Source organism: Ochotona princeps, chromosome 33 (assembly GCF_030435755.1).
Source record: "Ochotona princeps isolate mOchPri1 chromosome 33, mOchPri1.hap1, whole genome shotgun sequence".
In the NCBI taxonomy this organism is placed as follows: domain Eukaryota; kingdom Metazoa; phylum Chordata; class Mammalia; order Lagomorpha; family Ochotonidae; genus Ochotona; species Ochotona princeps.
The window spans coordinates 834,882-851,643 of NC_080864.1; the positions used below are offsets into that span (position 1 = coordinate 834,882).

The 16,762-nt window shown below is 63.5% G+C and overlaps 2 protein-coding genes across 3 annotated transcripts in view; both read right to left on the reverse strand.

The window, feature by feature from the left end:
• Positions 1-1,984: 1,984 nt before the first annotated feature.
• KANK2 (KN motif and ankyrin repeat domains 2) lies at positions 1,985-12,666 on the reverse strand. Of its 2 annotated transcripts, XM_004595752.2 has the most exons (12): positions 12,574-12,666; positions 11,619-11,732; positions 10,023-11,282; positions 5,246-5,389; positions 5,037-5,139; positions 4,668-4,898; positions 4,124-4,211; positions 3,666-3,885; positions 3,360-3,502; positions 2,486-2,686; positions 2,303-2,392; positions 1,985-2,184 (listed from the first exon to the last, which is right to left on the reverse strand). In XM_004595752.2, the coding sequence occupies exons 2-12, from the start codon at positions 11,653-11,655 to the stop codon at positions 2,131-2,133; spliced, it is 2,571 nt and encodes an 856-aa protein (XP_004595809.2). In that variant the 5' UTR covers positions 11,656-11,732; positions 12,574-12,666; the 3' UTR covers positions 1,985-2,130. The 2 variants fall into 2 exon arrangements, with proteins under 2 accessions (XP_004595809.2, XP_058514016.1); XM_058658033.1 differs by lacking the exon at positions 5,246-5,389.
• A 2,192-nt stretch (positions 12,667-14,858) lies between these two features.
• Positions 14,859-16,762, reverse strand: part of DOCK6 (dedicator of cytokinesis 6) — a 32,389-nt gene continuing 30,485 nt past the window's right edge. The window contains 6 exon segments of the mRNA XM_058658047.1: positions 14,859-14,956; positions 15,260-15,371; positions 15,374-15,420; positions 15,752-15,858; positions 15,966-16,097; positions 16,099-16,110. Of these exon segments, the coding sequence (XP_058514030.1) occupies positions 14,914-14,956; positions 15,260-15,371; positions 15,374-15,420; positions 15,752-15,858; positions 15,966-16,097; positions 16,099-16,110 (453 nt within the window). The 3' untranslated portion in view covers positions 14,859-14,913.

Here is a 16,762-nt window from a genome sequence, read left to right on the forward strand (position 1 = left end):
CGGGGCAGGAGCAGCCCGAGGCACGGACAGAGGCTGGCAGGAAAGCCCAGGGACCGACCGGAGGGGCCCCAGGCACACGTTCAGCACTCGCTGACTGCAGGGGTGCCACTGTCAGGACCCCAACTTTCCTGGTTGTTCCTGTCACAGTGACGGCTGTCCACAACAAGGCTGGATTTTGTACTGTTCACACACACACACACGATCTAACTCTCCACCCACCCATCCACCTGTCCATCCAACTCACTCGTCCACCCACCCATCCATCCACGCATCTACCCATCTATCCATCCATCCACCCACCCATCCATCTACCCACCCACCCACCCATCCATCCACGCATCTACCCATCTATCCATCCATCCACGCACCCATCCATCTACCCACCCACCCATCCACCCACCCATCCACCCACCCATCCATCCATCATCCATCCATCCATCCACCCACCCACCCATCCACCCACCCATCCACCCACCCATCCACCCACCCATCCACCCATCCATCCACCCATCCACTTGTCTGTCCCCGTTGTTCTGCTCGGCCACCCAAGTCCTTCTAAACATCACAGCCAGCCCGAGAACAGCCAGCCTGCCCGGGCACCTACTATTCTCAGCAGGAAGTTGGCAGTTTGACTATCTGTGAGCTGGGGTTGGGTGGGTGGGTGGGTGAGGGGGGCTTTCTTGGGCTTGCAGATTGAACTGAGAACGGGACAAAAAAAATCCAACATCCGAGAGGCCCTCAAAAAAAAGTTTCTGAGAAAATGGAGTCCAAAGATGAGCTTATCTTGGTGCAAGAAAAGAAAAAGATGCGTTTCCTGTGGATTTTTCCACAGGGAAATTGTATGGTCAGATTTCAAACTCTTTTTTGGCATCCATGTCAACTTCTCTAACTCCACCTTCTATAACCCCATGAAGGATGTTCGTATTTGGCGGGAAGCCCCTCCCCTATCACAAGGCACGTGGGAAGAACCTGGAAGCCCCTCTCAAGGTTCTCGTTCACCAAGCAAACAGAATCAGCCAGTAGGCTGTGACTCAGGACCACACTGGCCACGAGGGAAAGTTCTGGGGCCTCCGGAGAACGCCCCAGCTGGGCCCTCCCACAGGCTGCAGCAGGCTGGGTTGCACGCAGCTCCAGAAAGTCTCGCGGTTGTTAAAAAATAATAATAATAAAAATAATTTTTTTAAAAAGCCAAACAAAACCCAGCTGTCCTGTTGATTTTTTTTTCCCCCAGCAAAGCCCTGTTCCTTTAAGCTTGCGCCAGGAGGCTAAGTCTTAATTGAACACACATGGGTTTTCTGGAGTGTTCTCTGTCCTTTTGGCAATGGACACACGCCCTGTTTGCTTTGAGGAGAGGAGTGAATTCTACAACGCCAGCGGAGCTGAGTGGGGCCCCCGTGACCGTGACCGCCGGGGCTGGCTCGGCAGCCGCCATGACCGCCCAAGCTCCTTCGACTCCCTCCGCAGGCTGGAGGATTTTCGAGGAAGGCTCGCGGACGCCAGGGCCTCCCCTGGCACAGAAGGCAGGAAGCTGCTGGGCAATCTCCCCTGGAGGTGAATCGGCTGGCAACAGGCCACAGAGGCTGGGGGTGGAGAGCATACAGGACGCCCTTGAACATGAGTGAGGGCAGTGCAGCTGGCCAAGGCAGACCCTGCTTTGTAGGGCACCCTGGGGTGGGGTGGGGGAGTCTCCCAAACACGACCATTCACCAACCAGCTATTGGGCAAGCACCAAGGCGCCAGGCCCCTGGAGCCCGAGGCACAGACGCCCGTCCCAGAGTTTGAAATGGGACCATTTCACCGACCACACATCCCCTGACAATGGCAAAGACACTCGAGGTGCCCCTGCTCTGCCCATAATTGCCCACCATTTTCACAAAACCCACAGCCTGGCCCTGGCCACTGGCGGCGCCAGCATCTACAACGATTTCGTGTGGGCCTGCACTGTGGTGGCTTTGAACTTGGCCATGCTGGGGGGATCCGCTTGGAGCCCGGAGTCCCACAGCCACCAGAGGCCTCTGCCTGACGCTTGGGGCGGAGCGGGGCAGGGGCGGGCAGTGGGCAGGGGGCTGGCCGGGAAGGGGACAAGGACGGGTCGGCTGCCGCTCCTCCTCTGGGTGGCAGCATCTCTGGCTATTCCTCGGCGGACGACGAGGCAGGGCTTTCGTCATCAGACATCGGGGCAAACTAGAACGAGCGGCAGGGGGGACGCACAGAGCTTGCTCTCAGCCTCTGCGAGGCCCACTCCCCCGGGCACCCCTGCCACACCCTGCCACGCCCCCTCGGTCCCAGGCCCAGGACTCACCGAGCACTTGATATTCATCCGGGAGTACAGCATGGACGCGACCTCACTCTGGCCCGCGTCCAGGGCCACCATGAGAGCCGTGCTGCCGTCCTGTAAGACACGCGTGGCCGTGAGGCTGGCTCCCACTGGGCGGGTTCCCTCTGGACGGGCGCCTGCCCACCCCCGGGCCCGGCGGGGGCTTACGCGGTCCGTGAGTGAGATGTCGCAGCTGGGCACGGCCAGCAGCAGCCCCGCGATGTCCTTGTGGCCGAGCTCGCAGGCGCACATGAGGGCCGTGGAGCCGTCCTCATCCTGGATGTTGACGTCCGCCTCGCAGGCCAGCAGGGCCCTGACCACGTCCGCCCGCCCGTGGCTGACGGCCAGCATCAGGGCTGTCTGCCCCGCCTGGGTGGACCAGAAGGGAGACGGTTACAGTCACAGAGAGGCCGCGCCCCGGAACCTGCCGTAGTGCCCATGGGCCCCATCCCCAAACTGTCCGAGGCGTTCCGTACTATGACGCTGACACACACCCAGTGCACTGCCTCTCCCTGACCCTCCAACCCTTCCCACCACGGACCTTCTGCGCCTGCCCCGCCTTCGTCCACCCACTCGCTCCCACTCCATCCTCAGGGGTCTGTTTACAGCTCTCTTCCTCCTCTGGGGCCAGCGCTGTGGCACAGCCTGCAAAACCACTGCCCGCAGCACCAGCATTCCACGTGGGCACCAGTTCGAGTCCCGCCTGCTCCACTTCCCACCCAGCTCCCTGCTTACAGCCTGGGAAAGCAGTGGAGGATGGCCCATGTGTTTGGACCCCGGTGAAATACCCGGGGGACCCGGATGGATGGCTGGAGGTCTCGGCTCCTGGCTTGAAGCCTGGCCCAGCCCTGGCTGCTGTGGCCGCTTGAACTACAGAGAGAGAGCTCTTTGCCCTTTGTGTTCAAATCCCTCCTCTCCCCACTTGCCCTTGAAGCGATTCTGCCACTCGGAGCCACCAGGACTTGGGAGACGGGGGAGGGGCAGCCTGGGTGGGAAGCCGGAGCCGGTCCCTCTGCCTCCCCCTCGCCCCCGCCGCCCACACCTGGCTGGCTTTGGCGTTCACATTGCCGAGCCGGAAGAGCTGCAGGACCGTCTCCATGTCCTCCTGGTTCTGCAGGGTGGCCAGGGCGGTGAGCATGAGAGGGCTGTACCCGGCTCGGTTCTGTTTGTCCACCTGGCACACGCCTGCATGGAGAGCGTAAGAAGATGGGCTGGAGCCCTCGGGCCAGGCCGAGCTTCGCGTCAGACCAGAAACCTCCAGGGACAATGGAGCTGGCGCGATCTCCCCCATCAGATGGGGAGGCTGGGCAAGCTGGCCTCGGCCCTCAGACCCCGTGCAGGGACTCACCGCTGTCCAGCAGCTGCCGCACCACGGGGAAGTTGGCGTGCGACACGGAGTAGTGCAGGGCTGTGTTGCCGTTGCCGTCGGCAATGTTGACCACGTAGTCCAGCAGGCGCGCCGACATGGCCCTGAAGGTGACCAGGTGGCGCCGCACCAGCTCCGGGTGGGCGTCGCTGCGGCAGGCCAGGCGCAGCCACTCCTGCAGCACCGTGGTGTAGGCCACTTTCTGCACCAAGGACCGGGCGTGAGGGTTCCCGGGGAATTCCCCACTTCCACCCCTAAACCCTGGGGCAGAAATAAAGACAGCCCCCCCAGAGGAGGCCAGGGAGACCCTCCTGGGCTCAAGCTGACCCTGCTGGCCCCAGGCAGGCTCTGGGGTCACCGCCTCCCAGCCCATCAGAGGTCCCAGCCCCTGCCCAGGGCAGCAGGGGGCGGCTCTGGGTGCAGGGGCGGCCCATGTGTACCAGCTCCCGCTCCGTGAGGGCGTTGGCATTGTCCAGGTACTTCTCCAGGGCCAAGCAGGCGGAGATGAGGTCCGGGCTGAGCTCCATCCTGCCTCGGGAGGACACACAGGGTGGAGCTGGCTTGAACCCAGCACAGCCCACACAGCCCCCTGGCCCCACTGCTGCAGAGAGGGAGCTGGGGGTCCGCCTGAGGGGGTCCATCCTTGGCCCTCTTGCCCCACCCCAGAGAGAGACAGGAGGCGCTGGCGGGGGGTGTGTGCACGGATGTATGGCACCAAAGGCAAGCCACTTCTGCACCTCCAGCGTGGGAGGGCCTGGGTTCGAATCCCAGCTCTGAGAAACAGCAGGCGCTGATGAAGACAGACCTCGGGCCCCGCCTGGTTCACACCCTGGCTGTTAAACCCACTGGAGGAGAGACCCAGCAGGTGGAAACTCACTCTCTCTCTCTCTTCTCCCACTCAACTTTAAAAAACAAAGCCCTTGCCGGCTTATTCAGACTCCAGCCAACAGAGGGGGCAGCCACCCTCCCGACCCCTGCACCAACCGGATCTGCTCTTCTGCGTTTGGTCCCGAGGCCGTGGGCACGTGCTGGGACTCCCGGGACAGCTGGCATTCCTCCCGGGTGGCCTTGACGCCTGCGGTCCCTGCTGGCCGGAGCTGGGGGGCTGCGGCCACGCGCGGGGCTGTCTCCTCCGGGCCCAGGGTCTCATGGTCTGTACTTTCGTTGTCGGAGAAGTTCTCTGCCGTACTGGAGTCCTCGGAGGAGGATTCGTACCTGGGGGCGGGAGGAGGGGGAGACTACGTGGTGGTTGCCTCCCTTACTGTGTCCCTGCCTGCCACGTAAGACACCCCCGGGCTCTCTCTGGCAGGTGAACCAGTGTGGGATAGGGAGGTGGGAACTGGGGGCTCTTACCCGCCATTGACCCCCACAAACTGGAGGCTCCTGCGGTGTGTGGCCGAGTTGGTGGGCTCCTCCTTCCGCTTCATGATGGAGCGCACACCAGCCTGGGGCCCACCTAGGGGATGCCAGGGGGTCACTGTGAGCCCCCAGCTCCTCTCGCCAGCCAAACCTCACCTTGGTCCTCGCCCCACACCCCATGCTGGGGGATCACCACCACCTACCCACAGCCCCCATTCCCTCCGACTCCTGGGAAGCGGCAAGATCGGCGGGCTCCCTGGCAGCGGCATCCTGAGCAAGTCGCTGGCTGGCCTCCTTCTCAGGCTGTGCCAAGGAGGCCGCTGTGGATGCAGGAGCCTGGGGCAGACCTGGGGGCAGGGTGGGCAGGTGAGAGCAGGAAGTGAGGCATCTGTGAGGGTCACCACACAACACCAGCATCGCCATGTAGGGGCACTGGTGAAGCAGCCATATGGCAGCCCTGTGCCCGAGCAGCCCCTGCCCACGTGCACTCTCGGAGGTGGCAGGGCAAAGCCCAAAGGGTTGGGCACCTCTCGGGCACTGCCACCTCCATGACAGACCCTGATGGAACTCCCGGCTTCCGTCTGGCCCAGCCCTGGATGTTGTGGGTCTCTCTCTCTCCAGGAAGGGGGAAGGTCCAAGGAAGTGGGAACTCAGTACCACGCGGGACTGGCAGGGGGTGCCCCTCCGTGGGCTTGGAACCGGCTTCCATGACACACTCCAGGCTCAGGATGGACACTCCCAGTCCCTGCCATCCCCTGCCTGTAGGGGTGTTGGCAAAATAATCCTGGGCCTGGCACAGTGGCCTAGTGGCTAACGTCCTTGCCTTGTTCATGCTGGGATCCCTTATAAGTGCTGGTTCTAATCCCAGCAGCCCCACTTCCCACCCAGCTCCCTGCCTGTGGCCTGGGAAAGCAGTGGAGGACGGCCCAAAGCCTGGGGACCCTGCACCCACGTGGGAGACCCAGAAGAGCCTCCTGGCTCCTGGCTTTGGATCAGCTCAGCTCCAGCTGTTGCGGCCGCTTGGAGAGTGAATCATCAGACGGAAGATCTTCCTCTCTCTCTCTCCTCCTCTCTGTATTTCTGACTTTCCAATGAAAATTAAAAACAAATATTTTAAAAAATAAAAAGCTCCACAGCGGGGGCATAGAGGGAGTCGCGGAAGAGCGGCAGATGCAGGAAAGCTGGTCTGTGACACGGGACAAAACAGCAGGTATAAACACAAGGGACCAACACACAGCCCCGGTGTGGCTTCACTGCAGAGGAAGACAGGGTCTGGCGCGGTGGCTCCGTGGCTGAGTGCTTACCACCCAAGTCAGCCCCTGTAATATCCAATCCCCAGCCCGGCCGGCCTGGGTCTGACTCCAATTGCAGTCGGGAGCAGGTGAGAGCTCACCTAAGGCCTTGGGTCCTTGTCACCCCAGAGTGGAGACCCAGATGGAGCTCCTGGCTCCTGGGTTGGGCTCGGTCTGGCCTCAGCTGCTTGGGGATTGAATCAGCGGATGGAAAAACCACTCTCTCTTTGTATTTCCAATAAACTGGAATGAGTAATAAGTTGTTTTTTCCTCCCAAAACCCTCCCAAAAAAGAGCTCATGGTTCAGGGCCCGACTCAAGGAATGATGGAGAAAGGGTTCGGGTGGTTCCCCTGGGGGCGGGAGGGTTGGGTCTCGGCCCCCACCGCCAGCTGGCCCTGTTACGGCCTGGGGACGGGACCGGAGTGGGGTGGCCCCGGCTGTGTCTGCCCCCTCGACCCCAACGCGCTTTCTCTTTCTGCAATTTTTTGAATCATGCCATAAAAAATTCTTTCCAAAGTGTCCGAGCATGTGAAAACATCAAGGCCCTTATTCACCCCTCACCCTTCTGGAACACTCCTGGGCGTCTGGAAACCGCTCACAGGAATACACAGCAGGACAGCTGTCCAGGCTTCTGGCCGGTCCCTACGCAGTCTGCAGGGGATGGCAACACCGCCTGAACAACACCCACGTTCCATCAGAGGGGCAGGGGTTCACGTCCCGGCTGCTCCACTTTCTATTCTGTTTCTACAGATTCATTTACTTTTATTGCAAAGTCAGATACACAGAGAGGAGGAGAGACAGAGAGGAAGATCTTCTGTCTGATGATTCACTCCTCAAGCGGCCGCAACAGCCGGTGCTGAGCCGATCTGGAGCCAGGAGCCAGGAGCCTCTTCCAGGTCTCCCATGTGGTGCAGGGTCCCAAGGCTTTGGGCCGTTCTCGACTGCTTTCCCAGGCCACAGGCAGGGAGCTGGGTGGGAAGTGGGGCTTCTGGGATTAGAACCGGCGCCCATATGGGATCCAGGTGCATTCAAGGCGAAGACTTTACCCACTAGGCCACCATGCTGGGCCCAGCTGCTCCACTTTCAGCCCAGCTCCCTGCTAAGGCACCTGGGAAGGCAGTGGAAGATGAACCGAGTGCTTGGGGGTCCTGACACCTGACATGGGAAACCTGGATGGAGCTCCTGGCTCCTGACTTTAGCCCCAGCTGTTGGGATGCTGGGGGTGATCTCGCCCTCTGTCACTCTGTCTTTCAGATGAAATCAAATCAAGGAAACTTTGGGGAGCCCACACGCGGAAGTTTGGGTGTGGACTCAAGGCATTCAAAGCATGGGGACACAAAGCCACCAACAGCAACAAAGCCGACGACACGGTCGCCAGCAGGAGCGTGTAACATTCCGAAATAGCGTTAAGGAGATGGGGAAAAAAATAAGAAACAGAGGGCGATTTTGTTTTCGCAAAGCACAACACCATTTAAGGGCATCAAGCACGCAGACACAGCAGCTCTCAAGGACAGCCGAATATCAAACCGGCTCCTGCCGGGCCTTTGTTGCTGCCAGGGTGTGTGTGCCTGCTGCCGGAGTCCGCCTACGTCCACCCACCGAGCTGGGCCTCAGCCAGACCTGGCGAGCTCCGCCTGGGTCTCCCCTGCGGGTGGGCACGACCCAAACACATCAGATGCCACCTGCTGCCTCCCGGGGTGTGTCCCAGGAGGGAGCCACACCCAGGTGGTTGGGGCTGGGGGGCGGGATGGTGACCAATTGTGTTCTAGAAGTTTCTCTACTTTGCAAAGCGGCTGCAAAGAATAATAATTGTTCTCCTGAGAACACCTCTAAAGGACAGAGAGCCCCGGGCTGGGGCAGAGGGGGGACACGCCCTGGGCCGACCCCTCGGGGTGTCCAGGCCCCTGTCCACCTCCTATTCTACCTTCCCTGCTTGGTCCAAACCAACAAAAGCCACAACCAGCCAAGGTATGGAGCTTCCCAAAACCTGCACCCCCGCCTCCTCCTCCAGGGAGTCCTCCAGGCTTGAGGCACCAGCCCACCCCATCTCCTTATCACCACAGATGTACCAATGTTCAGCTTTGCTCATCTCCTGTGTCACACTCCTCACGTCCTGCTCCTCAATGCTGACTCCAGGACCTTTGCCCACGCCGCGCCCGTGTCCCAGTAAACTTCCACCCCCTCGGTGTGCAGCAAGGACTGCCTCCCTTCCCTGTCACCTTTCGTATCTTTGCTCAAAGACGCCCCTGAGCCCAGGGTGACCGTGACAGGAGCCAAGCTCAGGCGCCTGCTTGGTGTCACCCACTGCCTATCCCGCCCCCCCCCCGCCCTGGGAAACTGCAATTCTTCAAGGGACCCCTTTGGGGTCAGGACTCCTGACCAGGAAACAGAGGCACCAAGAACTTGAGGCTGCATAGCTCAGCCAGGCGGGCCATGAGCCCAGGCCACCGCAGAGCCCAGCGGCCCCCGTGCCAGGTCCCCGTGGCTCGAGCGGCCCACGGCCAGCAGACACAGCCCATGCTCGATGAGGACTTCCCGGGCCGGCAGAGCCTGTAGGCAGGAGGCCTCATGGCTGCCCCATCCCCACCCCAGCCCCGCGAGGAGGCTTGTCTGGAATGGACGGGGCCTCTCAGGAGATCCCGAGAGGCCAGGCTGGACAGCAGTGTAGTTCCGCGGAGCCAGGCGCACAGTGGGGAACTGAGGCCTGGGTCCAGGGAGCCGGCCAGAGGGGGACATAATACGAGAAAACAGCCAGGCCACCCAGGGGTGCCCACAGGGCAGCCGACTTGGTTCCAGCTCTGATTCCTGGCCCAAATCGGAACGCCCGCAGCTTTTCTCAGCCCAGACACCATGGGCTGGCCACGGAGAAGGCTCCAGCACTTCCAGGTCGCTGCTACACACGCAGGGACGCTGAGGCCCAGAGAGGGACACGGCCTGCCTGGAGTCACACAGGAAACACGAACAAGTGTGTTCCCAGCCCCCTCCCCGCCATACACATACACGCCGCCCCAACGGGGCGACACTTGGCACCAGCACCCTGGGACCACGGCCGCTGCTTACGAAGGAACAGCTACGCCCCTAAACCCATGAATCATCGCAGCGGCATCCCGGGGGGGCCTGGGTGGTGGCGGCCACCCAGCTGTTCTTCTGCACACCCGGTGTGCCAGTCAGACTCAGCAACAACCCTTCCGCCCCCACCCCTTTTCCTGGCAGCAGATTCAGCACTTCCCCAAGGGGGGCTGCCCACCCCGGAACCCTCCCCTCCCTCCTCCCTCTCCTTCAAGGCTCTGTGGCCCGGGTGGGGCTGCCCGGGTGGGGCTCCCCGGCCGGATCCCAAGGCTGGGTGGCGAATGGAACAGCAGGGACTGGGCACAGGAACCAGCCTCCGACCCTGAGGGCAGCTGGCAAAGACCAGCCCCTGGAATGTTGACTGGCCTTCTCCGACACCTCTGTCACTGCCCGATAGATGCCTGGAGTAAAGGAAGAGCCCGGGGCCTGTTAGACCAAGCACCTGGATCCAGCTATGCCTGAAGCCATTTTCTGTTACCTAAACACCCTATTTCCTTTCCACAGCCTGAGACTGGCTCCTGCCTGCCACTCAACAGCTGGTGGAGAGGTGGGCGCATTTCACGCCCCTCAAAGCGAACAATGAGTGTGTGTGGGGGGGTGCTGAGGTCACTGGCCTACCTGCAGCTCCCTCGGGGCTCCGCTCCGTAATGCTGATCTTCCTCACGGAGTGTCCGGCGCTGGCAGGCGCAGCGGGCACTGCGCAGGAGACCTCCATCACCTCCTGGCTGCGGAACAGGGCAGGGCCCTTTGCCCCACTCCGAGACGTCAGAGCCCGCAGCCCCGCTCCGTAGGGCTCCAAACTTTGGGCTCGCTGGGCCGGGGCCCCCGCGGCCGTGCTGGCCGCCACCTTCACCTCTCGCAGCCCCTCCACTACCCGGGCGGTGTGCACCCGGATGGGGCTGTCCGATGGCGGTGGCGGCCAGGCATGGGGCGGCTGCACCTGCCGAGCCTGGGCCGCCTGCAGCTCCTGAAGCGCCTTCTTGAGCTGTGTCTCCAACACGGCGACCTTGGCCGCCAAGGCCGCCTCGCCATCGGGCACGCCCAGGTCGCGCTCCCGGACCCAGGTGCCGATACTCCGGGTCTCTGGCGCTGCTGCCGCCGCCGTGGGAGCCTCGGGGGTATCGGGTAGGTCCAGGCAGAGCTCGCCGCGGCTTCGGGGGCCACCTCCTGCTGCCGCCGCTGTGGCATGGCCCAGGAACTTCTGACTTTTGAGCTGTACCGTCAGCTGTCGCTTTTCTTCTTGGAGTACCGACAGCTTGACCTGCAACACCGGAATCAACTTGACCTGCTCCTCCAGCTGCCGCAGCTTCCTCAACGCAGCCGCCATCTGCTCGCGCACGTGGGCCAGGTGTCCGGCGCTGGGCGCCACGGGCGTGGACAGGCCCGAGCTGCGTGGCGTCGGGGGCAGCAGTCCCACGCCCACCAGGGAGCTGGTGGAGCCGGCCGCGCTGGGGGTCAGGGAGCCCAGGCCGGTGGAGGTCGGGGTGGCTGTGGAGGCCGCCTGGTCCTCCAGGCGGCGACGGGCGTCCAGCAGGGTACGCTCCACACGTGGGTTGAAGCCGGCCCGGGTCTCCAGGGCACCGTACTGCGGATAGAAGCCGCGGCCGCAGTAGGAGTAGGCCGAATGGCGGCTGTCCCCGCTGGCGTTGGAGCACAGTGACTCGGTGGATGTCCACCACGAGCCGGGGCCCCGGGGCAGCCAGCCCAGCCGCGGACGGCGCTGCACGGCCACCCGGCGCAGCGTGTGGCCCTTCTCAATGTCATCCACGTACTTGAGAAAGTCCAGGTCCAGTCGGTACCCGTAGGGCGTCTCCACCGAGTACGGCGGGTCAGACTCCTTGGGGGGGAAGGCTGGCGGGGAGGCTGGGCCGGGGGTCCCTAGGGTGGGTCAGGAGAAAGAGGGGTACCTCTGAACCCTGTGGCCCCTCTCCTAGGCGGTGGGTGGGGTGGGGCAGGGTCTTCTCTCCATTTTACAGATAAAAACACTGACTTCAGTCTTGAGCCTCTGGTCCTACCCTGGGGGAGGCCAGGCCCTTCCATCACATTCCCACCCCTCCTCGTCTCCTCTGTCAGACCGCCCAGCATCGGCCCACACATCTCTCCTTGAAACCACCCCTTTCCCTAACAAGCCTGCCTCGTCCGTCACACCTGCCTAGGCCTGGGCAGTGTTCCCTCCCTCCCCTGCCTCCCCCTGCAGCCCTCAGACCCTCTGACCTGGGAAGGGGGCTGGCGCGGGCAGGACCTGGGCCATCCTCTCTCTGCAGATGCTGCGGGGAATCACGTGGGCGGCTGCAAGTTAGACTGTCGGCAGCACTGGCTGGGGCTCTCCTGGGAGGGAGGGATGACCACGGAGGGAAGGGGAAGTCAGGGGGAGTGTACCACTACCCAGCCCCTACCTCCACCCTCACCCCTACCCGGCTCCCGTCTGGGACCCTCTCCCAGGCATGTACACACACACACACACGCACACACGCACACACTGGGCTGGGAACAAAAGACTTGAACTTCACTGCCTTGCATCTGTCCAGCCCCTGGATGGGCTCCAGCTGTTCTAGCGCCCTCCCCGCCCTGCCTCCCCTCCAGGCCTGCTGGGCCAGGGAGGGTCCAGGTCCAACAGGCCACGCCCTTTCTACACCCCCTTCCCTCAGCCCGGCTCCCCCCCCAAAACCCCCAAGGTGGTGCCAGGCCAAACCAAGGGAGACAGAGTGGGGTACCCCAAGGTGCAGGGCGTCCCCAGGGAAGACCAGGCCTGTGGAAACAGGCAGGAAAGTGGGGGGAAGAAGCCAGCGAGGAGTGGAGCCTTGCCCCTTTTATGGAAACAATTTTCTCTAAAAATAAACAGTTTCACTGCTCAGCTACACAGAACTTCCTGTGTCCGTCCCCCCCACCCCTGCCCCCTAGGACGGGCCAGCCGGGATGGAGGGCTGGGGCAGAGGGCTGGAGGGCTGGGGCGGAGGCCCGGGAGGCGCTGGGGGTGATGAAGAGCAATCCACAGGGTGACAACCACCCCTTCCACCCTCGGCCCAGAGCCCCCGGAGGCCCGCCAGCTCCACTCTCTCCCTCCCTCCCTCTCTCCCTGGCCCCACTGCCAGCTTGCCCCGTCCCCTCTGACCTTCAAGCTATCGCCTCCCAGCCTTCCCCAGCCAGGGCAGGGCCAGGCGGTGGGTACCTGGGAGGATGGGCCAGGTGGGGCACCTGCCGGACATGAAGGCGGGGCTGGGCTTGAACTGCGTACTGTCCTCCTGTGGGCTTGGCTCAGCCTGGCTCGCTCGCTCTCTGTCTGTCCCTCACTCCACGTCTCTCTCTCTCTCTCTCTCCACGTGTCTCTTTCTCTCTCAAACACCTGCAATACAGGGTCAGTGCTGTTAGCAAGTCTGCATGTGCTTGTGAGGCCGGAAGTGGACCAAAATACCATCTGGGGTGGGCAGATGGGCAGGGGGCAGAAAGAGGCCCTCGTGGGAGGTGGACGCGGGTGGGGCGGGACAGGAGAATCTTTAAGGCTAGAGGACCAGCAAGCTGGGAAGTTAGCATGCTGGGTAGCAGGTGGGGAACTCGAGGGACAGTGACAGGCTAAGAGACACTGCTGGGTGGGCGGGCCTGGACTTGACCATAAGCCTGGCAGATCCCACCACTTCCCAGAAAGCTAGGATCTCCCAACTGGACACCCCATACCCGTTTCACAGATGTAGAGGTCAAGGCCTGAGCGTCCCCAGTTACCTCACAGCAACTGATAGCGGACTGATGACTTTTGGGTGTGGGGGCGGGGGACAGAGACAGGAGATATGGAGGGAGGGTGGTCGTGAGTGGGCGGGCAGCAGGCAGCCGCCCCCAACTCCTAACTCCTCCGGGACAGTTCTGGGACCGGCGGGAGGTCCTCCCCACAGCCCTTCTCCCCGCCCACCAAGTGGGTGTGTGTGTGTGTTGGAGGGGCGAGGACAGCGCCGCCCCGCGCAGGGAAGGGGGCGGGCCCTGCGGGGTCCCCGGCTAATGGCAAACAGCTGTGGACTCCCCATGCCGACCCAGCCCCGCAGGCCCAGCCCGGGCCGGACGCTCCGCCGCTCGGGGCCTGGCTCCTGCTGTGGCCGGGCTGCGCGCTCGGGGAGGACCCGGGGAAAGAGGGGGGTGGCCATCGGGCACACGGGTAGGGGACGGGGGGACAGCGGCAGGAAGGGAGACGGCTGGACAAGGGGCGCAGCGCCCACGGAGTGGGAGGGATGGGGAAAGGTCCCGCTCCGAGGCCGCCGCCAAGTTTGCGCCGAGGTCGTGCGCCCTGGGAGTGGAAAAGTTAGTTTGGGTTGCGTTGGCCGGAGGGGTGGGGTGGGGTGGTGGCGGGGGTCACTGCCCTGGCACCCCGAAACGGACTCGAAGCACCCGCCGCGGCCTCCCTGGGGTCCTACCCGCCTGGCGCGCTCCGGCCACCGCCGCCGTGGTCCCCGCGTCCCGCCGCCCGGGCGTCCTCCCTGCGCCGCCGCCGCCGCCGCCCGGCCACCAGGCTCCACCTCCCCGGGCCGGGCCCGCCCCCTCCCCCTCCCCCTCCCCCCGGGGGCGGGGAGCACCCCGTCCCTCCGCCCGCGATGGGGTCGCGCCACGGCGGAGTTGGGGTGCTGGTGGGGCGGGGAGAGAAGCAAGCGCACCTGGGCCGCAGGTGCACGCGCGCGCGCGCCGTCCGGGTGTCCTCCCTCCCTCCGGCCCCACCACCACCACCACCACCCTGCACCGCCGGCCTCCTCCCCCACCCCGGCCTGCGTCCTCCGGCTGCAGCTGGGCGGCCTTCGGGGAGGGCGGGGAGACCTTGGAGGGGCGGGACTGGCCCGGGCCCAGCTCGGGGCGGCGGCGGAGGTCACCCCTCCCCCGCTGGCAGTCCGGGCTGGGAAGCCACTTCACCTCGCAGGAGGCCTGGTGCACCGTGGTGGCGTGACCACCACACCACCACCCCTCCCCCGAGGCCGGGACGCCTGCCTGGCCAGGCCCAGACACCACCACCACCACCACCACCCCTGCCACTCTCCCACAAAGCTTTATCCAGAGCCGTGCCTCAGTTTCCCCATCTGGAAAATGGGGCTGATTGCGTTATGCTGGGAGGAGAGCGGGGGAGCATTAAGATTTACTAACCAGTAATCAGGGGCCTCCCCGCCCCCGCCATTAGGAAACAGTTTTGTTGTTTTTATGTGTTTTTTTTTTCCAGATCTTTCTGGAAGCCCGGCCGCTTCTAGAAGTTCAGCTGCACCCCAGCGGGGAGTGGTCCACGGCAACGCGTCTGCGCCCCCGCCCCCCCCCCGTTACCCATTGTGGCCAGCAGAGGACTGGGTGCCCCGCCATGGAGTCTGTGCCCTGCTCCAGTCCCCGCACACCCCACCCCACCCACCATATCACACGAGATGCTTATAAAAAAAATTTAAATTAAAAAAATAAAGGGGGTGGGGGAGGAAGTGTCAGTGCAACATGGAGTAAGAAGGGACAGAGTGCAGCCTGGACAGGGCGGCCCCGCACCGGGGGCCTGGGTGTGCGCTCAAGGCTCTGCCTTCCGGAAGCTTGCTCTGTTTAGGGAGTTCCTGGGGGAGGGGGAAAGGCGTGGGGGAGCTGTCAGTGAGGCCACGGGCTCTCCCCAGCCCCATGGAACCTTCTAGATCTCCACTTCCCCTTCCACGCCCATGGCGATGCAGCCCCTGGCTCCTGCCGGTTCCCTCTGGGCACACACCATGTCAGGTGCCAATGACCTTCCCCCACCACCACTTTGCGAAGGTGAGGAGGTGGCTGGGGGGCGGGGGAGCCCTCACATCCTGGGCGGCAGGTGGCTGTGGGAAGGGTCCCACCCTGTCTGCCCAGCACCTGGCCCTGGGTCCCAGCAGGGGCACCTGAGGCTGCTGGGGGCCGATGCCAGCAGCTGGGGCGGGCGCTGGCTGAGCAGCGGCTGCAGGGCTTCCCGCAGGCGGCAGTAGTGCCGCTCCAGCTCCCGGTGGTACTCCTCTGGTCCGGCCCTATTAGGGTTTTATTTTTCCGCAGGGCGTCCTCGCACCTGATGGGGTGGGGGGAGAGGGGAGGGTGAGGGGTGGGCGTGAGGTCACCCAGGGAGGCTACCTTGGGCCATGCAGCAACTGGGGGGCAGGAGAGGATGAAAGAGAGAGGGAGAGAGGGGAGGGGAGAGGTGGGAGGAGGGGAGGGCAGGGATGGGAGGAGGGCAGGGGAGGGGAGGGGAGGGCAGGGAGGGGAGGGGAGGGCAGGGGAGGGTGGGAGGAGGGCAGGGCAGGGGAGGGAGGAGGGCAGGGAGGGGAGGGAGGAGGGCAGGGCAGGGGAGGGCAGGGGAGGGGAGGGAGGAGGGCAGGGCAGGGGAGGGGAGGGGACCCTACTTCTTGCAGAAGTCCTTGAAGCACAGCCGCAGTTTGTTGTGATGTCGGAAAAGCTTGGGGTCTTCGGGGATCTCGGTTAGAAACACCTGTGCCACCTCCAGGGGTCCCTGGTGGGCGAGGGGCGGAGGGCCCGGGTGAGCGCCCACGTGCGCCTGCACCCCGCTGTCCCCCGCCGGCCCGGCCCTGCCTGGTTCACCGCCCCACGGAGCCCTGCCTGGTTCACCGTGGGCCCGACGGAGCCCTGCAGCACCATCTGCAGCATCTTGGCGTCGGGCGGGTCCTGCTCCGTGGCGAAGGCCAGCTCGCTCGTCTTCCTCTGCATGTCTTCGATGGCCACCTCCACGGGGGGTCAGCACCATCTGGTGGGGAGGCCGAGCGCTGGGCTGGGGGTCGTCTGGACCCTGATGACAGTGGGAGAGGGATACAGGGGGGCCACAGGTACACTGGGTCTGGGGGGCTTCTGCCTGCCTGCCTGGGTTGGATGAGGGTGGGGGGCTTAGCTCAGCAGCCCTTGTCTGACACTGGGGACATCCCATCTGGGCATGTTTCTTAATCTTAAAAAAAAAAAAAACACCTATTTTAAAAGATTTATTTATTATTTGGGCCCAATGCAATAGCCTAGTGGCTATGCCATCCCCCTTCAAGCACCAGCATCCCATAGGGGCGCCAGTTCGTGTCCCGGCTGCTCCACTTCCCACCCAGCTCCCTGCATGTGGCCTGGGAAAGCAGTGGAGGATGGCCCAGAGCCTTGGGACCCTGCATCCGAGGTGGGAGACCTGGAAGAGGCTCCTGGTTTCTGGCTGTGGATTGGCACAGCTCTGGCCCTTTCAGCCACTTGGGGAGTGAACCAGTCTATGGAACATTTTTCTGTCTCTCCTCGCTGTAGGGTCTGCCTTTCCAATAGAAATAAATTAATCAGGCCCGGCAGCGTAGCCTAGCGGCTAAAGTCCTCGCCTTGAACGCCCCGGGATCCCATATGGGCGCCGGTTCTAATCCCGGCTGCTCCACTTC